At 45.1% G+C, this 25,129-nt stretch overlaps 1 protein-coding gene across 1 annotated transcript in view; it reads right to left on the bottom strand.

Annotated features, from left to right (window-relative positions):
- Nucleotides 1-557: 557 nt before the first annotated feature.
- The window catches only part of CDH20 (cadherin 20, type 2), a 74,380-nt gene continuing 49,808 nt past the window's right edge, over nucleotides 558-25,129 (bottom strand). Inside the window, exons 7-11 of the mRNA XM_006837532.1 lie at nucleotides 23,119-23,255; nucleotides 20,913-21,034; nucleotides 15,618-15,735; nucleotides 5,405-5,656; nucleotides 558-1,420 (exon numbers count right to left, since the gene is read on the bottom strand). Coding sequence (XP_006837595.1) covers nucleotides 921-1,420; nucleotides 5,405-5,656; nucleotides 15,618-15,735; nucleotides 20,913-21,034; nucleotides 23,119-23,255 — 1,129 coding nt within the window. The 3' untranslated portion in view covers nucleotides 558-920. The remainder of the gene's footprint in view (nucleotides 1,421-5,404; nucleotides 5,657-15,617; nucleotides 15,736-20,912; nucleotides 21,035-23,118; nucleotides 23,256-25,129) is intronic.

The raw sequence follows: 25,129 nt of genomic DNA, 5'->3' as shown, positions 1-25,129 counted from the left end.
CTCTATAATACTGATTTTTGTTCAAGTAGGTTATCTACAGCATGTAAACATCCCTTGGGTTTGACCTCACACAGATTAGGAAAACCCTCTAACCCATGCTTTTATCAGACACTTCTTTTTATTTGGCTTTCATTGGTAGCATCTAATCTTCCCATTTGGCACATGGAAGAGACATCTACACAGCAAAAGAGGCAGATTTTCCGGTTTCATTCTGAACAATTTGTCAAGCGCACAGTTGAAGAGCTGAGAGGACAGCAAGAGCACTCTAAGGTGGAACGGCATTAGTTGTAATGCCAACAACTCTTGGTTCAGCCATCAAACTTGAGCACAAAGTCAATGTCTCTTCCTTCCTTCACCCTCCCACCCCTCGGCCCCATGCAAGGCGGATTCTGTCTTAACCTTCTGTCAAAAGGGTTAAAAGAAATTCCACCCTTCCCAAAACAAATAGATTAATCTCAGGTACAATTTTTGTTTTTTTGTGGGGGTTGGTTTCTGGGGTCTGATGAGCCAGTGAAACTGTTAAAATGGTGAGAAATACCTGTACGATGAATGTGGGCCTGTCTATTTCCACCTTTGCATTTAGAATCTGAGCCTCTTTGTGGTGGCAAAGGGCAAAGGTCTGGGGACTGGCAAAGGAAAACCTAACGTGCCCTAATACCTTGGACTCCAAGTCTTTGAAAACACGGTCATGAAAATAAAAAAAAGGGAATTGGATATTTCCCCTCCTCTTTCTGAGTTTCCTTTTGATTCTTTAACTTATCCTAACCAAGTAAAGCTGATCCAGAGAGAGCCCTTCTCGACCCGCTCACCCCAATCGGACTCTCCAGCACAGTATTGCTCGTGTGGGTTGGCTGCACCGCGGCTGCGCAGCATCTGCTGAGCACGTGCCTGAGAAGGAGCGCCTGCCTCCCCGCCTTCCGTCACCACAAGGGCGGTGGCCCCTCCGCAGCCCCGTACAGCTCCGCCAGCTTCCGGAAGCGGGGCCCCCAGTCCGTGAGGAAGTCGAAGCTCTGCTCTGAGTCTGAGGCTGCTGACTGCAGGGAGCTCAGCGAGCCCGCCACAGAGCCGTCGCCCTCGAACATATACGTCTGCAGGGAGTCGAAGGGCGGCGCCCACAGGTCCATGTCGGCCTCGTAGAGTTTGGCCAGCACATAGCTGTGGACGGTGCTGCTCACGGCGCACGTCTGAGGCACGTAGCGGGACAGGCTCTCAATCTCGGGCAGCATGTCTTGCCTCGTCTTGGCGCCGGCCTGCGCCTCCCTGGGGTTCCACATGGCGGCGATGTCGAAGGCCTCGGTGTCCTCCTCGCCGCCGCCCTCGTCGTCGTAGCGCACGATGTTCTCGTGGATGTTCTCGTCGTCGTCGATGATGTACGGCTGCTTCCGGTGGCGCCGCATGGACAGGATGAGCAACACCAGCACTGGGGGCGACAGGGGAGAGACGGCCATTAGGCACCTGCCGGGGCCCCTGGGAGGAAGCCACCGGAACAAGACCCGGGCTAGGGAAGGGATCCCTTACTAGTTTAGTGTGGTTCCGAGTCTCTCTGCACCAGCGCGCCTCATTGAAACCGTGTGTGTGTGCGCGCGCACCCCAACGTCCAGCCCCAGCCCGACAACTAAGCCCTGCAGCCTGCGGAGGAGTGAGCCCCGCTCGCTCCGACTCTAACATGGAAAGCATCCTCCCTGGGAGCCGCCCACTTCATGACGTCAGTCTCCTCCCTAGGAGCCCCATGCTTCAGGATGTCTTCTCTAGGTGCAGCCTGCTTCATGACGTCAGATGGTAACCAGAGTCTCCGCCGGAAGTACCACGTTCTAGGGCATCTGCACATTGACTCAGGTGCTAAAGCAGAGCCAAAGGTATAGTCCTTCTAGACCTTCTCCAAAATAGAAAAGCGAGCAGGAATGACCCCTGCCCAGCAGCCTCAGACTCGAAAAGCTGTCCATGGGAGAGAGGCTTGTGACTGCCTCGATCCAGTGGTGCCCAGGCAAGGGAGGGACTGAGCAGCGACCTTTGAGATAATCCATCATGTTATCCAAGAAGCTCCATGCTGCTAGATGTGCCCTTAGAGGTTTGGAATAAAATTTGATTCCAACAAATGCATTTCTCCCCAGGATGTGTTCGCTGGGGTTTAAAGGAGAGAGCACCATAATCCCACTGAGCTGTTTGTCTCTGTGACTGAAAACGTTTCCCAGGAAGCTTGTGGAGGTTGGATCCTTGGAACAACTATTGATTTTTTTTTTTTTTTTTCTTCTGGTGTGCTTTGTTACAGCTGTTGAACAGTGACAGCTTGACAACACTGCAGAGTAAGAGCCAGTTTATCCAAGGGGAGAAAAATGAGTCCAGCCATGAGCCCACCAGCAGATTAAGGACTGACTCATAAAACTGACAAAAATGATTTTTGGAAACATTTGAATGTAGAATGAGCTTTTTGTAAATGGCAATTAATGCTGTTAATAGTCAATATTTCTCCGACTAGTTTGGGAGACAAGTTGTGTATACAGGACACAATTATATATTCTTTTGTATTTTCTCTAAAGAGTTTTGGTGGTGCTGTGGGATAAGCACTGGGCTGCTAACCTCAAGGTCGATGGTTCAGTCCCACCTGCTGCTGAGGGAAAACGATGAGGCTGTCTGATCCAGGAAAGATTTACAGTCTTGGAAACCCTGGAGAGGGCTGCTGTTAGTTGAAATTGACTTGATGCCAGTGGATTTTATATTTTTTTGTATGTGTAAAAATAGGTGTGGCCTACAAGGAGTAGGGTTTCAGAGAGGCTGATAGGCTGTCAGGGATAGGGACTTGACTTGAGCATGGGAAGCTGGACTCAAATTTGGATGGAGGTTGATTGGAGAAATGGGATTTGAAGTGAACATGCTGTGTGCATGTGAGATTCAGTCAGTGTTTACTAAATCCTGATCTTATTAGGCACTATGGTGGTGCTAGAGGATAAGTACTGGATTGTTAAATACAAAGTTAGCACTTCAAAACTACTAGCCACTCCACGGGAGAAAAATGAAGCTTAATGCTTCTGTAAAGATTTACAGCCTTGAAAACCCTATAGGGTCACTGTGAGTTGGAACCACCATCTCAACAGCACCTAACACCACCACCATCATGGTAGAGAATGGTTGAATACACGGTTCAATACGACAGTTTCTTCTCTTAGGATCTTGCAGTCTAAGTAGATAGTAGGTACACTAACAATACCAGCCAGGTGTGGCGCTGTGGAAGAAGCACTTAACCTCAAGGTTGGTTTGAACCACAAGGTCGGCAGTTCCAATTGACCAGCTGTTCCTCGGACACCCGATACAGGGTAACTTAATCATAGGGATACGGCCCCCAAACCCAAACCCACTGCCTTCAAGTGACAGTGACCCAACTCATAGTGACCCATACCCAGAGTAGAACTGCTCCAAAGGCTGATCCAACAGCACCTCACAAAACACCATGGGCACAGTCGTGGAGAAAGAGGAGGCTTTCTTCTCCCATACAGAGTTATAGCCTAAAACGGTCCCTATGAGTCAGAATTGACTCCACTTTCCAACAACAGTATAAGCACAGTGTGGAGGGCCTAAGATTTTCTAGAAAGTAGATACATGTTTGAGACCTGAAAAACCCACTGCAAAATCAGAATTAAGTGGTGTTTCATTGTTCAACAAAACTATAGTATTTTGTTAACTGCAATCCACACCTTTCACAGCTTTATGAATTGTGTTTAGTGTGGGATGGGCATGCATTCCAATAGGCCTGCTCAATTGTGGTTGGGGTCTAGAATGTGAGTGCTTGAATCTTTTGAGGATTTTACAATAGCCCTGTTTCATTTAGCTCCTGAAAACTTTACTTGGTACAATTCAAAAGACATAACACATGGGCTGGGGAGCGATGTAATAATTGTTCCTTGCATACTACTTCCTTGTGGGAGCCATCCTCTTTAAAGCAGTTCTTCTGTAATGATGGCACCTTCTAATTTTGGGGGACTGGGATGAACTTGTCATATAGGTGTTTAGAAAAGGCAAAGACAGTCTGGGAATTTCTCCTTGGAGCCAGTTTCTGTACAGTCCTCTCTCAGGTTTACATGGCATTTAAGGGCTCCCAGTGCCACCTTGGGGACACTCACAGAACTGCAGTAAGGCTTTCTTTTGTCAACATGGACATTCAGGACAGTACTTTCCCTTTCATGTAGAACTGACCCAAAACACCAAACTGAAACCACATCTCCTATTTTAACCTTTTTTTAGAAGTATATGTCACAGGCCCACCTAAAAAGCCTTCCAATTGTTGGCATTTGATTTTCTCAGGCGCTTCATTTTTTAGTTTCAATCAATCTCTTGGTGACACACATGGATAGCGTCTATTCTAATTGAATATCCAAATGCTTTGCTATTTTTCTTTCTGGGAACTTAGACTTTCAGTGCTAATCACAAGGTTGGTGGTTCAAATCCATTAGCTGCACCTTGGAGACCCTAATCAGGGTTTCCTGACTGTTGTTGTTAGGCTCCATGCACTTGGTTCCGACTCATAGTGACCGTGTGCACAGCAGAACAGAGTACTACCTGGACTTGTGCCATCGCACAGGCATTGTGTTAACACAGCTCCTGGGTTAGCTCCTCTCATTAGGGATCGATGACCCTTCACCAAGAGTCCTGGTGTAGTACTGTAGGTAAGTACTGGACTGGGAGTGGTACTTCAGGTGGAGTCGGCCTGCGTTCTCAAACCTGACTATATGCACATGTTGCTTCATTGCCTAATGCAGCCTTTTCTGTCTGGAATGATGTCAACAGGCTTTAGAAGTGGAGAGGAACTGCCCCTTCTCATGCTCTGATGGGTGTTGTAGCCAGTCACTGTGTCAGGGCAGTGTGGTGATGGGGTCAGGTGGTCAGGGGGTCAGGGCAGTGTGGTGAGCAGGTAGTATTGCTCAGAGTAGCCCTCCCACTGTACTGGCCAGGAGCTCATGACTTCAGTGCCTGGGAATGACCAGCTAGGAGGAGGGTAGTGCTGCTGGACACAGGGCTACCAGTGTGTCAGTCCCGGCTCTGCCCTGGGCTCACTGACCTGTGTGTATTTAGCTACCGCTGGTCTGAAAGAAGGGATTAATGGAGGAGATCATCATTTCCTGTCACAAGTTGTATGTTGTTTCTAGGATGCCCAGGTGAACTTCCTGTGAAGACTGTGACATATCTTCTTGTCTGGTCCCAGCACCTAGCCCACCATGGCAGGTGCTTGTAACTGTGTGCACTGACCTTGCCAAAGAAGCCACGAGTCCCTTGAAAGAAGGGAGGGGTGTGTGTCTCTGTTCTTCCCCAGCCCCACTCTGTATGGGGACCAGCTCTGAGCCTCTGTGTTGGGAAGAAGACCCCTGTAAACACCGGCTGGGCCCACATAGCAAGAAAGGAACCCCTTGCTCACCCAGTAGGATGAAGATGCAGGCCAGGATGGCGATGAGGGCACCCCGGCTCAGACTGACCGGGAGCATGTAGGCCTCGGGGCTGCAGGACATGACGTGGCCCATGTCGTCACAGCTGCACACCTGGACAGTGAGCGTGCCCGTGCTGCTCAGCGCTGGCTGCCCGTTGTCCGCTATCAGGATGGGTAGGTAGAAGATGCTCTGCTCCTGCTGCCGGAAGCCAGACCTCCGGGTTAGAATCCGGGCAGTGTTGTCTGAGGAAGTTGGGGTTGGGGTGGGGGAGATGGGGTTCCAAGATTGGAAGAGGGGAGAGGAAAATGAGAGGGATGAAGAAAAAGGAGAACCAGCAAGTGAATGCATTTCTTGGACTGAGGGCAGCAAGGGGCAGGAGTGGAGTCAGGGAAGGAGAGGCATTCTGCTCCAGCCACCATGTGTTCTGCCTGGGTCTGCATTTGGATTTAGAAGCCAAGAGTTCTACTTGCTTCTAGGCAGAACCCTGAGGCCTAGGAGAGAACCCCTTTATTGCCTTTCCTTTTGTGACATAAAATGCCGAGGGCAAGCTGTCAGAGTTAGCTGTAACTCAGATGTCCCCAGGAAAGCTTGACAGAGATGAGCAGTCACTGGGCCCTTTGTTCCTGCTCAGCAGATTTCTGAGGCCCCACAGGTGGCTGTGCCTCCAGGAAAAAACGCAGAGCCACACTCACTGGGGCTGCCCCTTTCCACCTGGGCTGCAGTTCTGGCTATTTTCTTGTATGCCTCTGAAATGTATCATCAGTCACTTCCTCTTGTGTTTCTTGAAGAACATTCTCATTTATCTGGACCATTTTGAAATCCCCTAGTCATACAACATCCCCTGCTGTTTCCCCTACTTGGTGGTCTGAGGTTAACGTTGCTCTGATCAGGAATACTAGTGTTTTGCTTTTCCCCTCCAGTTTTAAAGGGGATTAACCCAGTTATTGGATGTGTTTCTATAAAGATACGTGTGTTTGTGCATTTGTATTTATATTTGGGCACAGTAGGATAAACAGTGGAACAAAAGGTTGGTTTGAACCACAGTTCACAGCCTTACTATGATTTGGAACTAAATGGTGATTAACAACAGCAACAAAAATATCATGATCTGAGATTTAAAAAAAAAATCCTTCTAATCTGTGTTCTCACATGGCCTAGAATGGGTTTGTGTTCTAACGCAGAGTGAATTCAGGTAATGCTCAAGTCATTTTCAGCAGCGAAGTCTGAGGGAGAGTGGGGTTTATACACTATGACTCTCAAAAGTCCTTGTCAACACACGAGGTTCTCTGGATCTGGTTTCACATTTCATGAGAGTCTAGAACTTCCAAAAACGTCTCAAAATCTAACCACAGGGAACCTTATTAACGGTCATCAGTTGTTCAGTTGTAAGTATCAAATGAGACGGAGAATGGAAATATGCTTTTGAAACTGTAAAGTGCTACAAAAACACAATTCTGTTCATGATGCTTTAGGGATTAAAAGTGAAAAAGGTTTCAGTGAGATAGCCCTGCTGTGTTCATAAAGACTCCTGGTGATGCTATAGGATAAGCACTGGACTGCTAGCCACAAGGTTGGAAGTTCAGACCCACCAGGCTTCCTGCTTCAGAGGGGTGTACAGCCTTGGAATCTCTTCACAGGGTCACTGTGAGAAAATCAGTTTGAGGGCAGTGAGAAAGAGAGAGCTGTGTTCATAAAAGGAGCCTGTGTACTGGGCACCAGAATGGGTTTTCACAATGGATCCCCTTGTCAGATGCTGGTCAGTTGTAGCTTTTAAAATGTGCCTCAGTGACAGTGCCCTGTGAGATCTGGAGTGTAGCCTTCCCAGAGAGGCATCTTTTTTTTAAATTTTATTGTGAACTGAGTGAAGGTTTACAGAACAGATCATCAGTCGCACATTCACCAAATCCTACAGTCCTTGCCATTACAATGATTGCAGTTAGGGAATTGTACCATCAGTTCACAGTATTTACCTCTATTCACTTTAACTCTTGCATTCCTCCCTCTGTCTGCCACTGCCTTCATCTTTCCTCTGCCAACCTGCCTCCTGATGTATATTGTCTGCTCCATTAGCCAAGTTAACATGTCAACCATAGCTCTAGCCAGTGAATAATCTTCCTTTCTTTCTCACCCCTGCTAACTACTATAGATGTTTCTTTTAGCAAGAAAACCTTTTCTTAACTTTTTACAAAGTGGTTGCATACAATATTTGTCTTTTTGTGACCAATTTGACTTAGTACGATGTCCTCTGGATTCATCTATGTTATGAGGTGTTTTGCAAATTCACTTCATTCTTCTTTAGTGTTGCATAGTATTCCTTGTGTGTCTGTACCAAAGTTTGTATGCATTCTGTTACACTCTTGACTGGTGCATTTAATCCATTTACATTCAGTATATTTACTGATATATAAAGGGTTGCTATGGGTCGGAACTGACTCCACGGCACTTAACAACAACAACAATGAATTGATTCCTGTGTGTTTTTGTGGTGATACTGGTTTCTTTGCTCTATATAAATTTTTGATCTGAGTTAATTTTGTTTGTGGATTTTTTTTTTTTCCATTCAATGTTACTGTTTTAATGTTTACTAAATCTTTTTGATTATCCTCTTTTTTATTTTGACATGAAGGTGTATTAACTTTCTTTGAGGTTATCCCATAATTTATTAATTTCTTCCCCATTTAAGATAGCCTATTTTATTTTGAAATTTACTTGACTTCCTCTCCATTTGGAAGTTCTGTATCTCTCCTGTTCCCTCTTTTTGTTCTGTAGTTGACTTCATTATAAATTGATAGCTCTGGTTCCCTATTTTCAGTCTGTAGGTTTGTTTGACTTTGGATACTCTTATATCTGAATTGAGTTCTGGGGGATGTTGTCTTACATGTTAATCTTAGGTTATTGTCTACGCTTGTTGGTTCACAGTCCAAAGAACAATCTTTAGTATTCTTTGTAAAGTTGGTCTGGTATTACAAATTCCTTTAATTTCTGTTTATCCGAAAATGGACTTAATTTTTCCATCATATATGAGGAACAGCTTTGCTGGTTATATGATTCTTGGTTGGCAGTTTTTTCTTTCAAAATTTTTTATTATTATTGTTGTTGTTAAGTGCTATCGAGTCATTTCTAACTCATAGCTACCCTGTGTAGGGTTTCCAAGGAGCGGCTGTTGAGTTTGAACCACTGACCTTGCGGTTCAAACCGACTTTGCGATTCAGTGCTTTACCCCACAGCACCACACCAGGACTCCAGTTTTGTATATATGCCAGCCCATTTCCTTCTTGCCTGCGTGGTTTCTGATGAGAAATCAGAGTTGTTTATTGGTTTTCCTTTGTAGGTTACTGTTCGCTTTTCCTGAGCTGCTTTCAGGATTTTTTTCCCTTGTCTTTGGTTTTGGAAAGTTTGATTATGATACATATCTTGTTGATTTTCTTTTTTGGTCTGTCTTGTTTGGGGTTTGCTCAGCTTCTTGAATGGTTATCTTCTCAGCTTTCATGATGGCCAAGAAGTTTTCTTTCAGCAACTCTTCGACAATTTTCTATGTGCTTGTAATTGTCTCTTCCTGTTCTGGAATATTCTTACTATCTGTTAAGTTATTCCTCTTCATGGTATCTCATACAAAGCTCAATTTTCCTTCCGATTTTTTCATTAATTTTTCAGATTGTTCTTCTAGTTTACTAGTATTGAGAGCTTTATCTTCAGTGTTACTAATTTGGGCTTACATTAATTCAAGTCTACTCCCTTGTGCGTCTTCTCAATGTATTGTCCGTATCTGAGATCTTAGTGTTAATCGTCTGGAATTCTAAGTGCTGGTTTTGTATTGTTTGAGAATTTGCATTTATTTTATCAGTTTGTTTTTGCAGTGTTTCCCTAAATTCACTTAAAAGTTTTTTCTGTGTTCTCCCTGCTTTTCTGTCAATCTGTTGGCACCTAAAGATCATTCTTTTGAATTCTTTCTCATTTTTTTCCATTAACTTTTCTTCCTCAGAAACCTTTTCTGGCTCTGCATCTTAGTCATTTGTGTGAGTTACACTCTCTTTTGTCTTCACATGAGCTAAAATCTTCTGTTGTCTCTGAGACATTGCAGTGGTGGTGTATTTGTATTTAAGTGATGATTGTATGTTGGTGTGTTCTTAGGCTCTCACTAACTGTCTCTTGCTGGGTAGGATTAGAGAATGACAAGTGTACACTCTTTTCCATGTGCCATTCATGCAGCTCAGTTTAGGATGGGTTTGGCTGGTGTTGGCTTCTGTCTATCATGGATCAGGTGCTATAGGAACTGGGATTGGCTCATGTCCAGTGGGTGGAGCTACAGAGGGTACAGTGGTGGCTGAATTGTATGGGCATAGTTTCTGCTTCCTGCTGGGTGGGCAATATGAAAAAAACACACCCAGGAAAACAAAACAGAACAAACAAGCAAACAACAGCAAAAACAGAATGTAATAAAGGAGAAGAAAGAAACAAAAGTGGACAGCAGCAAGAAAAAAATATAACATAAAAGAGAAAAGAGGAGCAGAGAAATAAAACTGTACAAGAGAAAAATAAGGGAAAATAAAAGGAAGAGGCATAAACACTAAAAAAAAGAGAAGGAAAATGAAAAGAAACTAGAAAGTAGTAAAAAAAAAAAATCAAGAACTAAAAATGAACAAAGATAATTGGGTAGAAATGAGAAACCTAAAAAAAGTAGGAAAAAAACCCAAAAAGTAAAGATGCAAAGTATAAAAGTCAAAGGAAAGAAAGAGGAGAAGGAGAAGAAAGAATAAACTAAACAAAAAACAAAAGCAATGAAAGGAAGAAGAAACAAAATCCAGTGTATTTGTTGGATCCCAAGAAGAGAAAACTCTGGCGGCTCCTACCAGAACTCATGAGCTCTGGGTGGAGGAGGGATGAGAAGGCTGAGTTCCCAGCCCTAGATGGAACTCCTGTAGTCCTGGGTGATGGCTAGGTCTAGGAAACCCAATCAGAAAGTAGTTCATGGAGGCCATTCAGATTGCTTCTTTCAGTATCTTTCAGAACCAGAGGCCATCTGGGGGTAGCGTGACTGAGTATGAAGTTCCTGCTCATCTAGTTCGGGCCTAGAGGCTCTGTGGGTTTGGCAGATCTGAAGCAGACCCTGGCTGAATCCAGGCACCAACATGGCACAGTAGGTATCACCTCACGGTAGCTCACACTGCCTGGCTCTGTACTCCCAGAGAGCAAGGTCTGTGCTGGGGGAAGAAGAGGGTGGGGCCAGCCTCCCATGTTATCCAGGGGAGTGTGGTGAGCAAGAAAGAGTCCCACCTTTTCCATCACCCCTGTGAATCTGTGCCATCGGGCCACCATCTGTCTCTCTAACGCTGCTCCCTTCACGATGGTCAGGTGGCATCTCGTAGGCTGTCCAATCACTAGCCAGTCTCCTTTCACCCCCCCTGCTCAGCTTCTCCTTCCAGTTTATCTGGTGCTCTTCTCTAACCTTGCTTTTGCAGCTCAGGGTTCCAGACTTGCCCTCTGTGTTTCATTTGGTGGCACAGATCTTTGTTTTAGTGTGTTTGTATATTGTGTCAGGAGTCCTGGTGTGGTGCTATTGTATAATGCCCTGGACTGCGAGATTGTCAGGTCAAATTTACCAGCCGCTCCTCGGAAACCCTTTACAGGGTTGCTGTGAGTTGGGACCAACTCAGTGGCACATAACAACAATATCCTATCCACCTTTCCACCATCTTGCTGGAAGTCTCCTCTGAGATGCAGCATTTCTATTTGTGCTTGTCATGTTCCAGTGACGCATCTTTTTAAGACTCCATGTCCTGGCACCTGAAATCATCTTTAAGAAAATGGCAGCATAAGTATTGCTGCATACTGTGTCTGTGGTGAATGTCAGAGCAAAGGCAGAGAGTGGCATGCAGTTGGAAGTCAGAAGAAACATACACTGTTTCCTCCAGTCCCCAGGATTTTCTTAGTAAAACCAGCTGAGGAGGCAAAACCACTTTCTACACACAGGGCTTCCCCGGGAAGCTGAGAAATGAATACATCTACATGGTGACCTGGTGAAAATTGAATTGTGCTTTTTTTCTCGTTTTATAATTTAGGTTGCTCTTCCTTCTAGAATTCTCTTAGGGGTTTTAGGATAACCTGTTGAGGGCTACAGCAGAGCCCTTGTAGTGCAGTGGTTAAAGCACTTGACTGCTAGCCAAAATGTTGGGGAACTCGCCAGCTGCTCAAGGGAGAAATCAATCTGCTTCTGTAAAGATTTATAGCTGTGGAAACTATGGGGGCAGTTCCATTCTGTCCTGTAGGGGCGCTATGGGATAGAATCAGTTCGTCCGGCAGCGTGTTGGTTTGTGTGTGTATGTATGTGTGTGTGTGTGTGTGTGTGCAGACTTTGACAGAACCCCTTCATGTAGAAGAAAATCATTTTGAGATACTCAGGTTTTACAGTGAAAGAAACTGGCGTGGGGTACAATTACTTTAGAAATGCTCTAAGTTTTGAATAATTGATGTTTGAGAGTAAGATCAGGCATGCCTAATCATGACTTTTGGTTGCCCTCTGTTTAGCTTGTTATAAAGTGACAATTAACATTTCCAAATTGGAACGAGAATGAGGCGACTGCAGCCCAGAGAAGGGACGTCCTCCCCAAGGTCAGCCAGCTAGTTGGAAGCAGAATTAGCAGCCGAAGGGGTGCTCTTGACAGATTTAAATTAGGTTTCAGTTGCTCTGATTTTCTTTGTAGCAAATTGTCTGGCTTGAGAACAAAAGTCCTTGCTTTTCCCATCTGAGCCCAAAGAAGTACCTGCTAGGTCTGCACACCGCTTTGTATGATCGGAGTGCTTAGTGGAGGAGAAAGATCTAGAAATCCCATCCAGCAAAGCTGCAGTGGTAGTGCTTTTTGGCATAAAGACTCCACCCCCCTTACCCCCCCATCCCTGTCATTACACCTTTCTAAATGATTCCAAACAAAGTTCCTTCAGTTCTGAAACAGGTCCCTTTGTAGCTCTAGTACTGAGGGGCCCTGGTGGCGCAGTTATTAAAATACTCAGTTGGTGTTTGAACCCACCAGCCACTCATCAGGCGAAATATGTGCCAGATAGCTTCTGTAAGGAGTACAGCTTAGGAAATCCTATGGGGTAGTTCTACTGGTCACTGTGAGGGTCACTATGAGTCAGAGCAAAGGGTTTTAACTCTAGTACTTATTCTGCCTTTGTCTCCCTGTTCTGAGAGGTTGTTTTATTGTTTTTCTTTCAGGAATGTCTGCTCTGCATTACTATCCCTGTGTAGGCCATTTTCCATGATCTTTCTGAAATTCTTCCATGGTTACAGAACATCGAAGCATTGCATCGTCTCTGGAAATGCACAGAGGGTGTGGCCTCTAAGGCCTCACAGCAGGGTCTGCCACAAACACTTGGCACCTCACTGACTGCCCAGGGGACATCTTAGAGTCAACAGAGGCCAGTCTTCCTTTGATGCTCTAGCACAAAACATTTGGAACCAGCATTAATGTCCACCATGTTTAAAGAACAGGCAACTTTTGACATGCTGACATGATTGTTGTTAGGTGCCATCAAGTCAGTTCTGACTCATAGAGACCCTCTGTGCAACAGAACAAAACACTGCCTGGTCCTGGGTTATCAGCACACTTGTTCCTATGTTTGTGCCCTTTGTTGCAGCCACTGTGCCAATCCATCTTGTTGAAGGTTTTCCTCTTTGTCCCTGACCCTCCAGTTGACCACACATAATGCCCTTTCCTAGGGGCTGGTTCCTCCTGATAACATGTCCAAAGTGCTTGAGATGAAGTTTTGTCAGCCTTGTGTCTGTGGAGCTTTCCAGTTATGCTTTTTCCAAGACAAATTTGTTGGTTCTTCTTGCAGTCCATGGTATACCCAATATTCTTTGTAAACACCGTAATTCAAAGGCATCAATTCTGTCTCAGTCTTCCTTATTCACTGTCCAGCCACCAAATGAAGTGGCTGAGAATACTATGGCTTGGGTCAGGTGCACCTTAGTCCTCAAAGTGATATTTTGATGCTTAATACGTTAAAGAGATCTTTTGCAGCAGAATTGCCCAATGGAACACACCATTTGATTTCTTGACTGTTGCTTCCATGGGTGCTGATGGGGATCCAAGTAAAATGAAAACCCTAGACTTCAATGCTTTGTCTGTTTATCATGATATTGCTTATTGGTCCAATTGTGAGGATTTTTGCTTTCTTTACATTGAGTTGTAATCCATATTGGTGGGTGTAGTCTTTGATCTTATCAGTAAGAGCTTCACATTCCCTTCATTTCCAGCAAGCAAGGTTGTATCATCCACATGTCACAGGTTAATAACCCTTCTAATCCTGATACCACATTCTTCCTCACATCATCCAGCTTCTCAGATTATTAGCTCATCATACAGCCTCAGTGAGAATGGTGAAGGAACACAGTCAGTATCCCCTTGTTCTGGTTGAGTGACTACCTCTCCATCTATGTCCTGGTTCTGCACAATTGTTGTTGAGTGCCATTGAGGTGATTCTGACCCATAGCGACCCTATATATGGTTTCTGAGGAGCAGCTGGTGAGCTCGAACCTTGTAGTTCATATGGCTTTGCAGTTTGGCGCATTAACCCACAGTGCCACACCACACAAGTCTTATGAAATTCCTATTCTTCCCAATGTTAGTTATTCATACTTTGTTATGATCCACCCAGTTGAATGCCTTTGCATAGTCATTAAAACATAGGTAAACATCTTTCTGGTATTTTCTGCTTTCTACCAAGAGCCATATGACATCAACAATGATATCCCTTGTTCTGTGAACTCTTTTGAGTCAGCTTGAATTTCTGGCAATTTCTTATTGATGGTGTGAGAAGTTCTCAATGTGGTCCATCTTTAAGAATACTAAGGGCTCATGAGATTGCTAGACCAGGCAGACATAGATTGTTAATTTACATCCAGGGATATCTAAGCAGGATGAGTTGGGGGAAGGGAGGAAAGAAATCTGTTCTAAGCCTAGGAACTTTAAATAAGAATACAGTCATTAAGACCATGGGTGGGCCATTTTGGCATCTCTGGGGAGAGGGAAAACAGGAAGTTCTGGTAAAATTGTAAAACTGGAAGAGGGGCTTTTTCAAGACTACCACTATTTGCGGGCTGGCCATACGGCATGTCTGCCCATGTCTACTGGGTTGGGAGCCTGATTTTGCAAAATTGAATAAAGAAAACCTCACTCTTGCGACAATTAGTACCGATTGGATTATTTCAGTGTTTGTTGGTATGGACAACATTTCTTTTTTACAATGGAGTACTATAATCATTTTTTAGCTGTCTCCAGCAAAACTTTACATGCATGTAATATTAATGTTATTGTTGGATAATTCATATGTTCTGTTTACTGCATCACTTTTCTTTGGAATGGGCACAGATATGATCTCTGCCTGTCAGTTGGCCAGCTGTCTTCCAAATTTCTCGGTATAGTCCAATGAGCACTTCTAACGTTACATCCTTTTGTTGACTTTGACATTCCAATCACAGAAATTATCAATACATTTTGATAACATGTTTGATCAATTCCAGACTTCAGAAGTTGGTAAAATTGTCTGTTTCTTAATCTTTAGCATTAGAGGTTGGTGCATGAATTTGAATAACACTTATATTAATTGGTATTCTTTGTAGACATATGGATATTAATCTGTCACTGACAGTGTTGTACTTCAGGATAGATCTTGAAATGTCTTGAAATGTCATTCCTTTTCAATTTATCATTCCTGGCATAGTTGTTGTTATTAACTGCCATCAAGTTGGTTTCCAATCATAATGACCCCATTTAGGGTTTCTGAGGAGTGGCTGGTGGGTTTGAACCACTGACCTTGTGGTTAATAGTCCAGTGCTTATCCTATAGTGCCACACTACGACTCCTCTTGGCATAGTAGACATATGATTGATTCAAAGTGGCCAATACCAGTCCATTTCAGCTCTCTAATGTGTAGGATATCAGCCTTTCTGCGTTCTATTTCATTTTTGAAGACTTCCAGTTTTCCTAGATTCATACTTCATATATTGTTGTTAAGTGCTATTGAATTGATTCCAACTCATAGCAACCCTGTGTAGGGTTTCCAAGGAATAGCTGGTAGGTTTGAACTGCTGACCTTGTGGTTAGCAATCCAGTGCTTACCTTACAGGGCCACACCGAGACTTTGTATATGTCTAACCCAAATTCTAGGAAAGCATAGGAAGTCAACTGTCCACCTGCTTACCTTGATTGTCCCTGACCGTGAAGTTGGGGTTGTTGGCAGCCTCTGGAGCCAGGCTGTAGTAGAAATGCTGCCCGTGGCGTGGTTCATCTTGGTCTATGGCACTCACCGTCTGGATCAGCTGAGGAAGGGACATGCATCAGGTGAGCTGGAGCCAAAGGCTCAGTATTAGGACCCAGGGAATTGTGGAGCCCAGTGAAGTTCCTGTGCCCTCACATAACTTGGGATTTAATTGTGGTTTATTGTACAACCTGAGGACCTTGATATCAAACCTGTTGCTACTGAGTTGTATCTGACTTACAAGAACTGTATAGGACAGAGAACTGCCCTAGAGGGGTCCCAGGGTATCATCTGTAGGGAAGCAGGTTACTGTATCTTTTCTCCTACAGGGAACCAGCCCCTTTCTGTTAGTAGCTGAGTATTTAACCACTATGCAAGCAGGGCTCACACATGGCCAATACCTCCTCTCTTAGACATTAGCCTTGTTTGTATTTACACACCAAAGCCAGATCAAAGACTGTAAGTAAGACTATGAGATACCATCAGCTCCTGCCTGTCTCCCAATTTTTTCTTCTTTCACCTCACTTAATCTTTCATTTGGAAGTGTGGTAAGTCCATACTATCAACACTGGACTGTGAGTCACTGGACTGTGAGTCACAAGGTCTGTGGTTCGAGCCTGCCAGCCAGCCCATGGGAGAAAGATGAGGCTTTCTGCTCCTGTGAAGACTGAAAGCCTTGGTGACCATATCTGTACAGGATGGCTGAGTTGGGACCCACTCAATAGTCTTTCATTTGGGTCCCTTTATCAGGGGTCAATTGATGTCTCTGGCAGGCCATTATTTACAAGTGACCAGTGCCCAGGAGACTCATGGACACTGGCCGTGTGACCTGAAGGGAAAACAGACCCCAGGGAATGGGCCACAGGGCAGACACATTTTGTTGTTAGGAGCAGCGGGAATGAGTAAAGGTTTGGGGCATAAGATGGGGCCAGAGTCAGAGCAGAACTGGGGAGTGGAGAGAGCAAGAATTGGAGTGCTTTCCTCTTGAGGTCTTTGGTTCAAGGTTTGCCTTTTTTTTTTTTTTTTTTTTTACAAACCTTATTAAAAAGTATAAGTTACCAGGATGGTCGTGGAGGTGGTGATGAAAAGCTATTAAAGGCAGAATGTGAAGCACACGCTGGGAATGTTAGCAGCAGACTGGAAGATGGGGGAAAGATGTAGTGACACCCAGTGCAGGAACTTGTCACAGCCCCCCTCCCATCACCTGCCAATCAGGATGCAGAGAGGAGAGGCTGGCCAGGGGCAGCCGACCTCCTTCCTTATCTTTGATTATAAAACAAGTCCAAGTGTTTGCTCCACCCTTTGTGACCCTGGTCTACAGGCTGGCCACTCCGACGGCTGTTGTGGCCTGACTCTGCTGCCACTGGGAATGTCAGTGGGGAGCTCGAGGCCTTAGTCTGTAAGTTGTCATCTGTGTTTTAGGGACACAGTGGTCCCCACAATGTGCTGCACAGACGGAAGCTCCCTGCAAGGGGCCTTGTATTAGAGATAGTCCCCCTTCAGTGGAGGGCTGGTTGCCCCAGGCTTCATCTGCCAATCCCGCTTGGGGTCACCTCAGTGCAAAACCACATCCAATCACTAATTGATGCCATCATATCACATCCTTGCCATCCCATCTCAACGGGAAAATGCTAGTTCTAGAACTCTCTGTAAATCTTCCAAGGCTGTTACTAGTCTCACTGGGGTTGGCGTCCACCAGTGTGGTAACTCGTGGCTCCACCCTTCTGGTGGATGGGGCTAGCTGGTGAACCCACCATGTCACCTTCCTCACACCCCTCTGCCCCTCTCCTCTTCCATTGGCCAAGGTGGGGACCCCTCTTCTCTGCTCCCTGCCGGCATCCTGACTGGCAGGTGACGGAAGGGAGGGGTTGGTGAGGAATTACTGCACCGAGTGAGGCGATACCAACCCGAGCGATGCCACTGCCTTTGCAGCCCACCCTCCTACAGCACTGGCCCACCCGCTGCCTCTGCCGCAGACAAAGTTACTCTGGGGTCTGACAGTGCCAGGGGATACAGTCTACACTTCCTGCATGCCCCTACTGATGCCACGGGGTCAGTGGTATGACTGGATTTAGGCTGCCATCGGGCTTCTTCCCCTTCCCGCCCCAGGTGTTGGCCTCAGGTGCTCCTTAGGAAACATCTTATGTCAACCTCCTGAGGGACTGGTACCTGGACTCTTGGATGAAGCTAAGGGAGGAGGGAATAAAGGGGAGGGGTCAGGTGGGCCCCTTACTCCACAGTGCAGCCTACAGCTGGTGTTCACATCCCACCCGGCCCAGGCTAAGGACAAGTCCTGTGCATGTCCCTCTTGCTTCTTAGTGTTGAACTTGATAGGAGAGAACACATTTCTCAATGAGCACTTTCTGACCCTGATTCGTCTGTGTGTGGCTGAGATGAGGACTGAGGGGGTCAGGCTGGTTCCATGTGGGCTTTAAAGCATGAATGAGCAAAGACCGCTCACTGGCTGGGTCAGGAGCCCATGGCCTGCCCTCAGCTGCTAGCAAGCATGTGGCCTGGTGTCTTTCTGGGTTTGCTGCGTGGCTGCTGGCTGCAAGGAAAGCGCGTATGCTCTGACTTGTGCAGATGCAAAGCTGACAACAGCGTCTGACCCTCAACCACGAGGAGACCTCATCTGCCGCAATCTAGCCGAACTAACTCAGCTGAGGGCTTCTGAAAACAACTCCCAGAGACAAAATCAAAGTGTAGGATTTTCAGTTTCTTGGGCTAAAGAGTCACAGATAAAGAGACCCTTAAGAGATGGATCTGGAAATGGTGGGATGTGTTTGCGTGACTCCCAAACAGGGGGTGTAGAAGTGCCGTCAGCCTCCCAGAATGCAGCCACGCCTCCTCTCCTGAAGCCCTCTACGGAATCTGGAAATGTTGCCTTATGGGGCATGGAAGGTGATTGAATTTACTGTACTGCTTAGCATCTTCTTTATATTATAGCTTAAAGCTCAACCCTTCCTGTCCTAATAGAAAACAAAAAGTATTCAGGTAAAGAAAGGCCCCAAACCCTCACTCCACTCGTAATCCAACCACCTTTGACAGCAACTATTGCCCTTTTTAACACCTTCTCTCCCAATCTTTGTTTACATGAAAACCTACTTTGACACAACTAGAAGGATGTACATGCAGTTTTTACACTTCCCTTCTTTACATCTGATAGTAACACAGACCATTTCCTATGCTGTAAAGTCTTTACTGGAATTTTAATTCGCTACCTAATATTTCTACTCTAGAAATTCAATAAATGTGGAAGTTGTATTTTCCTATACTTGTTGAACATACATTTTAGGTGTGCTAGAGACATGTAAAGGAGCTCTGGTAGCATAGTGGTTACGAATTAGACTGCGAACCGCATGGTCAGCAGTTCGAAACTACCAGCTGCTCCGCGAGAGAAAGATGAGGTTTTCTGCTCCCGTAAAGATTTACAGCCTTGGAAACCCTGTATAGGGTTGCTATGGGTTGGAACCGACTTGACAGCACTTAATAACAACAACAACAGAGACCATTGTACTATAATTCAAGAACTGACAGATGAGAGCACTTTAGTTTAGAATCTCTGTAGGACACCTCTTGCTCCTGCAGGAGGGGAATCACTTCTTGCTTTTACTGGAGAGATTGGGGAAGATGTGTTGAGTCAATATTCTGTGAGGTCAGAAAATGTTCTGTGAGGTCAGAAAACAAATGTACTTCTGGTCATGCAGATACAGAGATTGCAAAAAGTTGGAGATGATACTCTGGGTGCATGAGAGAGCTGAGGCAAAAGCCACATTCAAGTTGGAAGGCCTGATGACCAAAGCCTGGGCCCTTGCCTTACCACAGCTCAGAGGAGATCCTTTCCGTTAAAGTGCCCCCGATCCATCTCACCACTATCCGCATCTACAAGACCATAATATAGTCTCTGGGCTGTTGGGGAATCTATTGGGTCACAGTAGAGGAGGGATACAGGACAGGAACAGAAAGGAGCAGATGGCCCTATGCTTGGAGGTATCACAGAAGGCATAGTGTGTGTGGTGGGCAATATTGCCTGAAACCCACATTCCCATATGGCTGCTCAGAGTTCCAGATGTTTCTCAGCTTGGAGTTTCATCCACTGAATCTTCATGTATTCAAAGTATACTGCTTTAGTATGGCACTGTAGGATAAGCACTGGACTGCCAACTACAAGGTGAGTGGTTAAAACCTACCCACCAGCTGCTCCTAAGAAACCCTTATACAGGGTCACTATGAGTCAGAACTGACTCGACAACACTTACCAATGACCAACCACCCAGCCTTAGTTGTCTTGTGCTATAACCAGTACCACAGTGGGTGGCTTTAACAGATGGAAAAGCATCTCCTCACAGGTTAGCAGACTAGACGTCTGAACCCAGAGCGCCAACTCTGAGGGAAGGCTTTCTGTGAGTGGGCTCCGGACAAGGGCCTTGTCTCTTGTCAGCTTCTGTTTCCTGGCTCCTTGGAGATCTCCTGTGGTGTGGTGTCTGCTTACCTCCTTGCTTAGTCAAAGCTGCTCTTTTTATATCTCAAAAGAGACTGATTTCAGTAAGACCGCCACATAACTAACATAACAAAACTCATTCCCAGCTGGAATGATGGTCATAGGTGTAGGAATTAGGGTTTACAGCACACATTTCTTGGGGTCACAACTCAATCCTTAGCACACACTTAAAATGAACAGAACGGAAGGCTATGGGACAAAAGTTCTTTCAAGTAAGTAGGAATTTGTTCCTTCAGATTTCTTCTCTCCCATAATTTATCCCACATGAGTCGCACTAAGGACACGGTGTGGGAGAGGGAGGTGGGCAAAGTTTTTAAAACACCAGAGCGTTTTGCAAATAGGACAGGCAGCCCCTAAACAAGGTACTTGTGGCTAGAAGCTATGAAAGGGACGTGAATGAATGGTCCCCACTGCAAGATGTCTTCTGGGATTAGGGCTAAACTCAGGAAAAGAGATCTTTCCCCTCCTCCTCATCTGCACCGCCTCACTTATAGAGCCCAGAGCACACATGTACCACAGACTTGGTTTCAAGGTGGGGCCTCCATGAATCCAGCCACCATCAACGTCTTGTTTACATATACAACCTAGGCTCCAAATAGCACTCTTAACAAATAAACCTGAGCAACAGAAGTTGGTTTCTGTTTTGTAAACGGTTGAAGTGTCTGGTGACCAGCTTATTATTTGGAACACTTGGTGGTGTCGGGGTTAGCAAGGTGTCCACCTCACAGGTGCCTTACCTGCCCTGCTTTGGCATTTTCACAGACAAAAGCTTCATAGAACCTGGGAAACTCAGGAGCGTTGTCATTCACATCTAAGACTTTGATTGTGACCGGAACACTCCCAACTTGGGAGGGATTGTCTGGAGAGAGAGGAGAGAACACAGGACAAGCAGAGTGAGGGCTCAGGGTTGTTGGCACAGTGACCCTTTACAACCATTGAAACTGGTTCGCTTTCAAGGCCTGGCTGAAGTCATGGGAAAGGTAACCCAACCAAGAAAGCATATGCCTATTCCAAGCTTGGAGAGCAACCAGGAGGCTGTGTTGGAGAATGTGTGGGAGATCAGGGGTATGATGAGGAGGAGAGCAGTGTCACAAACGGAATCTAAGAAATGCAGAATCTCCATCACTTGGTTCCAGAATGAAAGGTGGCATTCTGGGTTTTAAAACAGCCCATTTGTAAACTGAGGCACATACTGCGTGGCACTGCCCAGCTTTATTGCTGCTAAATCAGTTCTTTGAATTATATTTCAAAAGATTTCAAGCTAGTCAGTGAAATACAAGTAACACCACACATTCACTTCCGCTCAGGAACTGAGTGAGTATTGGAGGATCCAACACACCAACTCCCTGGCCTCAGTCCGCCTTGCTGACATGGTCTTCTTGGTCAGGGGTCGTTGCGTGGCACTGCCATGTGAAGACATTTTCACAGCCTAGGTAGTGCATCTCCTAAGGCTTTTCCTGGTTGGCTCACTACCTCCAGAAGACACACCGAAATTCAAGGTGTATCATTTGTTTTCTATAAATGTTTTTCCTAGTTCCCTCCCAGGATGCTTCAGTTTTCTTTCATTTTTAAAAAATATCTGTACTGTGATGCAAGTTCCCGTGATTACTTCCATCTCTTTTGTTGTTGTTGTTGTTAAGTGCCATCGAGTCGGGTCCGACCCATAGCGACCCTGTACAGGGTTTCCGAGGCTGTAAATCTTTACGGGAGCAGAACGCCTCATCTTTCTCCCGTGGAGCGGCTGGTAGTTTCGAACTGCTGGCCTTAAGGTTCGCAGCCCGATTCGTAACCACTACGCTACCAGAGCTCCTTTTAGTTATCAGAAAATGCCACCAAAACTGAAATCTGTTCCTGCCTCACTGTACCAATGGTGCCTGCTCACAGAAGGACTCCGGGGAATCCCAGAGAAGCCTCACATGGCACATGTTCCATCACACGTATGTGCCCAAGAAACAATGGAGATACACACACAGAGTTCAGAAAATAAACGTTGGATATTGCACTTTAATATTTTACAACATTATCCTGAGTCAGTGAATCTCCTTTGAAAGCACAGGTGTTCTATGACTATGCTATAATTAATCAATTCTTATTATTGAACATTTTGTTAATTCCTAGTTTCTCCTTATAGTTAATTTAACAGTGCAGTGAGCATTTTGGTAGAGAAAGTTTTCTTGATAACCTATGATTATTTCTTTAAGATAGTTCCTAGAAGAATTACTGTGAAAATTATATAAATGTTTTGGAGAATCTTATACACATTGTCCAATTTTTCTCTCGAGTGTTTGTACCTAATCCCTCATCTAAATGGTTGATTTGTCCATTTCCTATTCCTTTATGATCACTAAATATTTTTAGGGAAAAAAAAAACCCAGCTAAATTTAATTAGTTTTTTCTTAATTTCCCATTCCATTGATAAGTTTACTTGGTTAATACATCAGTCTTTCATTGTAAGGTGTCTCAAATTCTTACAGGCATGGCTGTGAGTACGTAATAAAGGGCGAGATGTTATAAATACTTGCTTTTATCCAGTAACAATACTAGGGTGCTTCAGAAAGTTGGTGGGAAATTTTCTTTTCTTTTAATTCCATTTTCCAGTGAGCATTTTGAAGCCCCTTCATATTGGTATACTAGTTGTACACCAATCTTACTGATGCCTCTCAGACTTTTCAGGACTCACTCTTCCCCTTTCCTCATAGCAAAGTCTACCCTTTGGGTTAAGGATACTTCTGCCAGACTTCTTTTCCTTGTTTTAGTCTCCAGCACAGGCCTACGGGGGATGTTCAGTAAGTACTGGAACTGAACGCCTTCATATAGTTGCACAAACCCTTGTTTTCATCCTCTCCCCTAAAGAATATACTTGTTGATCCAACAGATTTTAGAGACTCTCACCACAATCTACATTTTGTCACCCTGTGGAGCCTGGTGTATTGTGGTACTTACTCATCTCCATAGCAAGGACAGTCATATTATGCCAGGAAAATTCTTCCCGGTCCAGAGGTCTTGCAGTCATTAGGGCACCTGTTGTAATGTCAACGTAGAAGAACCTTCCAGGGTCACTGTTTCTGTCTATGGAGTATCTGCAAAAACATGGATTTGACACACGGCTTGCATGAGGACACATGTTCTACAGCACACCACGTGGAAGCACGGCTCAGCAGTCTTGAGTTGTGGACACGTGGAGGTCTACCTGTATTGTTTGATCATAACCCCAAACCCCAAATAGTCATATGACTTCAATCTTCTCTTTCATCAAATGAAATACAACAGAGGGCCAAAAACTGGAGTGCAGTTTAAAGCTATTTAAAGACCTACTTAGAGCTTAAAACTGTACTTTGACCAAAAGGGCTTTTATTCAAATGGATGATGAAATGCTTGACCGGAACTGGGGAAAATGTACTTCAGCAGTTTCCAGCAGCACCGGTTGCCTGGAGTTGATTCTGACTCATGGGTGCTCCATGTGTGTCAGAGTAGAACTGTGCTCCACAGAGATCGCAGTGTTTGTGGTTGTTCAGTAGTTTGCCAGGGCTGCCTTCTGAGGTGCCTTTAAGTGGATTCAAATGTTGAGGTTAGTAGCCAAGCACTTAACCATGTGTGCCACCCAGGGACTCTAGACCCTGGGGACTGTAACCTCTTTGAGAAGGAAGTTTCGTCACCGGCTGGGAAGGTTAGCAGCCAGCTCTTCCTGGAAGGTAGGGGCAGGGGCGGGGGCAGTGGTGTCTGCCAGCTGGAGAGCCCTTTTGTGTGGAATGGTTTCAGCAGGATGGACCAGGGCTGTCTAGGTTGCTGATTGTAAATAAGCTTGGAGTTTATGAATTTATGGAACACAGCTTGCTAGAAAGTGTCATGTCAGCTTTGTAATGAATGAGGTATAAAAAAGAGATGGTCCAGGACCAAAATGGCTCCTTCTGTCCAGGCAACAGACTTGGTTAACTGCTTACACCTTTCCTGTTCAGTCTGGACCAAAGACCTCTTCCAGGAAGAAAACTCCATCCCTGTTTTGTTGCTGTTTGTCTCCTGTGAGCCATCCGTGCACTTGGTACTAGGTAAGAGCTGTAATTCCTGCTGATGGGTGTTAGTTCTTCCATATCGTCTCACCTGCTAGTCATCTTGGGAGATTCAGTGACTCTGGAGGGAGGGAGGCTCAGGCATCTATACTGAAATCGTCCACAAAGGGATTCTGATATATGGTCCTTATGTAGAACCATTGTTATATAGTCCTGGTAATGGCTAGTAATTGATCACTGCTAGTTACTGAATGGAGTCCTGATGTGCCACTGTACGATAAACACTGGACAGCTAACTGCAAGGTGAATGGTTTCCAAGGGCTCTTTGGAAATCCTATGCAGGATTGCTATGAGTTGATGGCACTTAACAACAACAAATTACTGGTTACCAGACACTTTACTGTGTCCTGGATCTATAGCTTCTTCAATTCTTGCAGTATGTCTGGGAGAGAGGTGTGTGGGGTAGTGAATTACTTAATATTGCCCTTTTAGCCATAGTTTTTGTAACTCCCACCAAAGGACTGGGTAAACCAATCTCTAACCTACTACCATTGAATCGATTACAACTTAGAACAACACTGTGTATGGGTTGTCAGGATTCCCAAGACTGTAAATCTCCATAGGAGCAGACAGCCTCATCTTCCTCCCGAGGAAGAGCAGCTGGTGCCTTTGAGCCTCTGCCCTTGTGATTAGCAGCCCAACATGTAACCTGCAGCATCCCCAAATCAAACCACAGCCAAGCCCACTACCTTCGATACAGCTCGGATACCTGGTGTGCTACATGGGGTTTCTGAAGCTGTACATCTTTACAGAACAGTACCCTTTGACCATTTAGATGAACATATATGTTTTGTATGTACATCAAAAGAGAGAGAGAGAGGAATAAAGGTAAATGCTGTTAACTGGTGGTACATGGAGGGGATTGTAATTATTGCAATGAAATGAAG

This window comes from Chrysochloris asiatica, unplaced genomic scaffold (assembly GCF_000296735.1).
Source record: "Chrysochloris asiatica unplaced genomic scaffold, ChrAsi1.0 scaffold00021, whole genome shotgun sequence".
In the NCBI taxonomy this organism is placed as follows: Eukaryota; Metazoa; Chordata; class Mammalia; order Afrosoricida; family Chrysochloridae; genus Chrysochloris; species Chrysochloris asiatica.
The sequence above is the reverse complement of the archived record's forward strand: the minus strand, read 5'-3'. Positions and strand labels throughout refer to the sequence as shown.